Source organism: Leptonychotes weddellii, chromosome 5 (assembly GCF_054177405.1).
Source record: "Leptonychotes weddellii isolate Sample4059 chromosome 5, ASM5417740v2, whole genome shotgun sequence".
In the NCBI taxonomy this organism is placed as follows: Eukaryota; Metazoa; Chordata; class Mammalia; order Carnivora; family Phocidae; genus Leptonychotes; species Leptonychotes weddellii.
Window position 1 is genome coordinate 152,884,850 of NC_138373.1, and position 6,000 is coordinate 152,890,849.

Here is a 6,000-nt window from a genome sequence, read left to right on the forward strand (position 1 = left end):
CTGGGGGCACCTGGGTGGCTCGGTCGTTGAGTGTCTGCCTTCAGCTCCGGTCATGATCCCAGGGTCCTGGGATCGAGCCCCGCATCGGGCTCCCGCTCCGTGGGAAGCCTGCTTCTCTCTCTCCCACTCCCCCTGCTTGTGTTCCCTCTCTCGCTGTGTCTCTCTCTGTCAAATAAATAAATAAAATCTTAAAAAAAAAAAAAGAAATTATGTCTGAAGAACAGAAATATATTGTAGAAGAATGAAGAAAACCTCAGAGACTTCTGAGACATTTTCAAGCAAATTAACATACATCTAATTGGAGACTCAGAAATTGAACAGAGAACAGAGCAGAAAAAACCTTTGAAGAAATAATGGCCAAAAACTTCCCAAGTGTGGTGAAAGACATCAACTTTAGATGTGAATGACATTGTTTTGTTTTTTTTAAAAGATTTTATTTATTTGACAGAGACACAGCGAGAGAGGGAACACAAGCAGGGGGAGTGGGAGAGGGAGAAGCAGGCTTCCCGCTGAGCAGGGAGCCCGATGCGGGGCTCGATCCCAGGATCCTGGGATCATGACCTGAGCCGAAGGCAGACGCTTAACGACAGAGCCACCCAGGCGCCCTGTGAATGACATTATTAACCACCTTAATTACATTGACATTTGTAGAACACTATTCCCAACAACTGCAGAATACACAGTCTTTTCAAATACTTATGGAACATCACCAAAACCATTTGCTGGACCATAAAATGAGTCTTAATGAGTTTCAGAAGACTGAAGTCTTATAAAATGTGTTCTCTGACTACAATGGAATTAAATTAGAATGTCATAATAATACGATATTTTTAAATCTTCAAATATTTGGAAATTAGTGAATATATTTTATTTTATTTATTTATTTTTAAAGATTTTATTTATTTATTTGAGAGAGAGAGAATGAGAGAGAGCACATGAGAGGGGGGAGGGTCAGAGGGAGAAGCAGACTCCCCGCCGAGCAGGGAGCCTGATGCGGGACTCGACCCAGGGACTCCAGGATCATGACCTGAGCCGAAGGCAGTCGCTTTAACCAACTGAGCCACCCAGGCACCCAAGTGAATGTATTTTAAATAACCAGTGGGTCAAAGAAGAAACCACAAGGGAAAGGGAAGAAACCACAAAGTACTTCAAATCAGTGATAATAAAAATACTATATATCAAAATGTGTCACATAGAGCTACAGCAGAAATTTATATGTAGCTTTAAATGCTTACATTAAAAGAAAGGTTTGAAATCAATAATGTAAACTTCCACCTTAGAAAGCTATTAAAAAGATGAGCAAATTAAAACCAGAGTAAGCAGGAGGAAAGAAACAAGACCAAAATATCAATGAAATAGGAAAAAGATAATGAGTAGAGAAAATTAACAAAGCCAAATGGTTGTTCCCTAAATAGATTAATAAAATTGATAAACTCCCTTGCAAGATAAAAAAAAGAGAAGACATATTACCATAATCAGGAATGAAAGAGGGTATATCACTATAAGTCTTACAGAGATCAAAAGGATAATAAGGTAGGGGTGCCTGGGTGGCTCAGTTGGTTAAGCATCCAACTCTTGATCTCAGCTCAGGTCTTGATCTCGGTTGTGAGTTCAAGCCCCATCTTGGGCTCCACGCTGGGCTTGGAACCTACTTAAAAAATAAATAAAGGATAATAAGGTAATGTGAACAACTATGGGTAGTCCTTATTGTTAGTCACAGAGCAAATGCAAATTAAGCCTCTGCATATGCACTAGAATGGCTAAACTTAGAAAGACCAAGCATATCAAGTGTTGACAATGATGCAGTGCAACTGGAACTCTCAGACATTGCTCGTGGTGACATAAAATGCTACAGTTACTTTGGGAAAAAATTTGCTAGTTTCTTATTAGAAACAAACACTGATTCCTTGGCCTAACAAACCCACTTCTGGGTATTGATCAAAGAGAAATGAAAATGTGTCCACAAAAACACTTGTACAAGAATACTCAGAACAGCTTTATTCATAGTAGCCCAAAATTGGAAACAACCTAAATGTCCATCAACAGGAGACTGAATACACAAGTTGTGGTTTATTCATACAGTAGAATATCACTTAGCAATAAAAAGCAACAAACTGCTGATTGAACCAACACCATGATGGATCATACAGACATTGTACTCAGTGAAGAAAGCTTAACACAAAAGAGTATATATTGTATGATTCCATTTATACATATGATTCCATTTATATGATAGAAAACTAAGGTGAAAATAATCAGAACTCCTCTCATGCTGTCTCTCAATTCTCTCTCTCTCAAATAAATCTTTTTTTTTTTTTTTTTAAGATTTTATTTATTTGATAGAGACACAGCGAGAGAGGGAACACAAGCAGGGGGAGTGGGAGAGGGAGAAGCAGGCTTCCTGCCGAGCAGGGAGCCCAATGCGGGGCTCGATCCCAGGACTCTGGGATCATGACCTGAGCCGAAGGCAGACGCTTAACAACTGAGCCACCCAGGTGCCCCTCGAATAAATCTTTTAAAAAAATAAAAATATAAAATAATCAGAACAGCCTTTGCCTCTGGGTGTGGGAATACTGATTAGAATAACAGTGAGGAAACTTTCTGTGTCGTGATGGGAATATGGATCTGGATCAGTCAGAGTTCTCCAGAGAAACAGAACCACTAGGATATATTATGTATGTGGATATATGTGTAGGTAGGTTGGTTGATTGCTTTTTAAGGAATTGGCTTATGCAGTTGGGGCTGGCATGTCTGCATTTTGTGAGGTAGGCCAGCAGGCTAGAAACTCAAGCAAAAAATAGATGTTGCAGATGTGGGAATTCCTTCTCTAGTATAGCAAGACAGTTCTGGCATTTGAATTCATTTAGTGTAGGCTACCTTTTAGTGTGTGTTTCAGCCAACCAACCAAATAGACTGTTAGAGCCTTATTTGACCCTGGAGCTGCAACACTGAATCCAGAATCTCTGCTTAATGGACTTATATCAATACATTCAGCCTTATCCAACTTCATGTTCCTTCCATCATTATCCTGCAGTGTTCATATACATTCCCACACATATTCCTAGATTTTTGTCTGTGTAAATAGGAAAAATCACATCGGTTTTTGTTTTGTTTTGTTTTGTTTGTTTGGATTATAGTGCACGTCCTGGTGGGTCACACTTTATACCTAACCTTTTAGGGCCTGCTGAGAGTAGAATCTGATCATAGGTCTAGAACCATCTGCTAAGGCAGCTACCTCATGGGAGGTTCCTGTAGGTTCTCAGTCAAAATAGAGTGAATCTCCTTAGCTGGGGGGTAGAAGGGCTGCTTCTACTGGCAAAGACTCAACCAAATTTAGGGCTCAATGTTCCCAGCTTTATTGGGATCAGTACATCCATTTGTCAAAATTGTACAGCTCAGATTTCTGTACTTCAGTATATATAAAATTTACATGAAAAAAAAACTTAACTCTTTAGTAATACTGTGGTGGGTTGGAATATAGGTACATTTATAGATGACACAAATATAACAGTGTTGCTAATGCCTAAACCTGGAGATGGATATGAAGGTGTTCATTATTCAATTATATTGTTATTTTAACCATTCTTATTAGGGGACATTTAGAGTGTGTCATAATTATAAAAAAAACTGAATGTTTTTATATATTCAGCTTTTTTTTATTTCAAGTATTTTCTTAGGATGGAATCTTAGAGCAGAATTATAAGCTCAAATTTTATGAGTATCATTATTAAGGCCCTTCATTTAATTGGCTATACTAATTTGCACGGCCATCAACAGTGTAGAAAATCCATATCATATACTATGCCAGCTTAATATTTTCTCATTTTTCCCCATGACGGCTAAAGAAATTATTATTCTAAGGACACCTAGAAACTACATGTTACTAGTAGCCGAAGTATCTACTAGTTTATCTCATGACATCTGCTTTACCTACAGGAAGTGGATGCCTTTGTTTTGGTTTGTTGTTTGTTTGTTTATGGTAAAAAAAAAAAAAAAAAGGAATGGACCAAGGGTGAGCTTGATCTGGCCCTCCCATTGCACTCATGGCTGGGTTGAGTGTATCTGCTAGCCTCACCTTATGTATAGCTGCTGATCATTTGAGAGATAGACTATTGCTGCCCCAGCGTGAAGAGTTATTGCTCTTCTTGTTGAGTGTTGAGGGCACAGTTAAGGTCCTGTCAGTACTGATATACTGGTACTGATGTAGTAATCAACAATGCCCCATCATCAGCACCTTGGAGTTTTCCTAATCAAATTTAGAAGCAAACTTCCTGCAATATCAGATTATTCCAAATGTGAGTTATTTGGTTTTCCTGTCCCCAGGTTCACAGCACCTCAGGCAGAACTCTATGAAGCTGTTCTAGAGATACAGAGAGACTGTCTGACCCTCTGCTCCCCTGGGACAAGCTTGGAGAACATCTACAGCTTGATGCTCACACTGATCGCACAGAAGCTAAAGGAGTTGGGGATCGTGAAGAACATTAAGGGAAATAATGCCTTCAAGGTACTGCCCCTCTTTTGACCCCGGCTCTCAAAAACACCTGATGTGCTGCTGGGTTTTTATCCTATGGAAAACTAATTAGATTTAGAAATGGTCTTTGTGATCTTCATCTATAAGAGGGAGATAGAGTGAACATGGATTAAAACAAAAGGAGTCAGTACTTACTTCTCCCAGAAGATGGCAGCACATTCTAGTTTGTTGCATCCTGTATGAGTAGCTCAATCTGCAGAAAATGAAGTCTGGTGCCGACAGGGTGGAAATGGACACAAAAAAAGGAGAAGAGGTTAACTCTCAATCCCTTTGTGGCGATTTTGAAAAGATAGAAGTCGTGGGGGAGGGTGTTTGTTGCTTCAGTGACATTGGTGAGATGAACAGTATCCCCAAGGGCCATGTCTTTAGTGAATTTCATCTGCATCCAAAATGTAATGATGTTCAGTAAGAATGTAAAACCTTACCTTTAAATTAAGATGCTGGGTGGCCTCGCCAAACAGACCATTAAGGCATCTCATCTCCAAGTTTAGGCTGCCAGGTTTTCTTTTATCAGTAGGAAAGACATTATAAATTCCTCCTGCTGAAGCCAACAAATCTAATTAACGGATAGGAATATCCAACCCGGTAAATGCTTAATAATTACTGTGTTAATTTGATGTTCTATGCCTACTCCACAAGTTGCCATGAGTTCCTCAGGGTCTCCAGAGCCGGCTTTCTGACAAGGACTTATGAACACTGAAAAGAGAACTGTTCTAACATAATCATTCTCCCTCCCCCAAGAAAAGAGGTTTTCATTTGCCGTAGACATTACTGGGGTTACCCAAGTCAGCATGTGTGTAGTATATTAAGTAATGGGAAAGGAAATGTGGATTAGTTCAAAGGCCATCAGTAGAATTGCATTCAAGAGGTAGCAGTTTATCAAGTCTCTTGAGCATTAGCCCGAGGGTAGGTTAAACCGCAAAATGGCAGAAACGTGCGGGAAGTATTAACACATATCTCACTGACTTACGCATGTTTAGCTTTCCCCTTAAGGCGTCATTGCGCTAATAACACTGTGGTGATTACCTTTTCCAGGCTGCTCGAAAATACTGCCCTCATCATGTTGGCCATTACCTCGGGATGGATGTCCATGACACTCCAGACATGCCCCGTTCCCTCCCTCTACAGCCTGGTATGGTAATCACGGTGGAGCCAGGTAAGGGCAGGTGCTAGCAGCCTCTGATCCCTTGGGACACATAATAGTAGCAGATAGAAAGGTAAATGTTGCTTATTTTTACCTGAACCAACATAGTTAAATTAGGAGAGACAGGAAAATGGATTTCTTCAGTGTAGATGGGAACTTTATTTTAGATTTTTTTCTTGAGCTTTCTTATCTAACATCACACAATTTGTTTAATTTGACTTCTCCAATAAAAAACAGATGGGGGGGCGCCTGGGTGGCTCAGTCGGTTAAGCGACTGCCTTCGGCTCAGGTCATGATCCTGGAGTCCCGGGATCGAGTCCCGCAT

The 6,000-nt window shown here is 40.1% G+C and overlaps 1 protein-coding gene across 5 annotated transcripts in view; it reads left to right on the plus strand.

Moving 5' to 3' along the window:
- Nucleotides 1–5,922, plus strand: part of XPNPEP3 (X-prolyl aminopeptidase 3) — a 71,862-nt gene extending 65,940 nt beyond the window's left edge. For 2 of the 5 annotated variants that reach the window (XM_081819112.1, XM_081819113.1), the window contains 2 exons: nucleotides 4,324–4,504; nucleotides 5,567–5,922. In XM_081819112.1, the coding sequence (XP_081675238.1) occupies nucleotides 4,324–4,504; nucleotides 5,567–5,704 (319 nt within the window). In that variant the 3' untranslated portion in view covers nucleotides 5,705–5,922. The remainder of the gene's footprint in view (nucleotides 1–4,323; nucleotides 4,505–5,566) is intronic. The other 3 variants (XM_081819110.1, XM_081819111.1, XM_081819109.1) reach the window with 2 other exon arrangements.
- The last annotated feature ends 78 nt before the right edge of the window (nucleotides 5,923–6,000 follow it).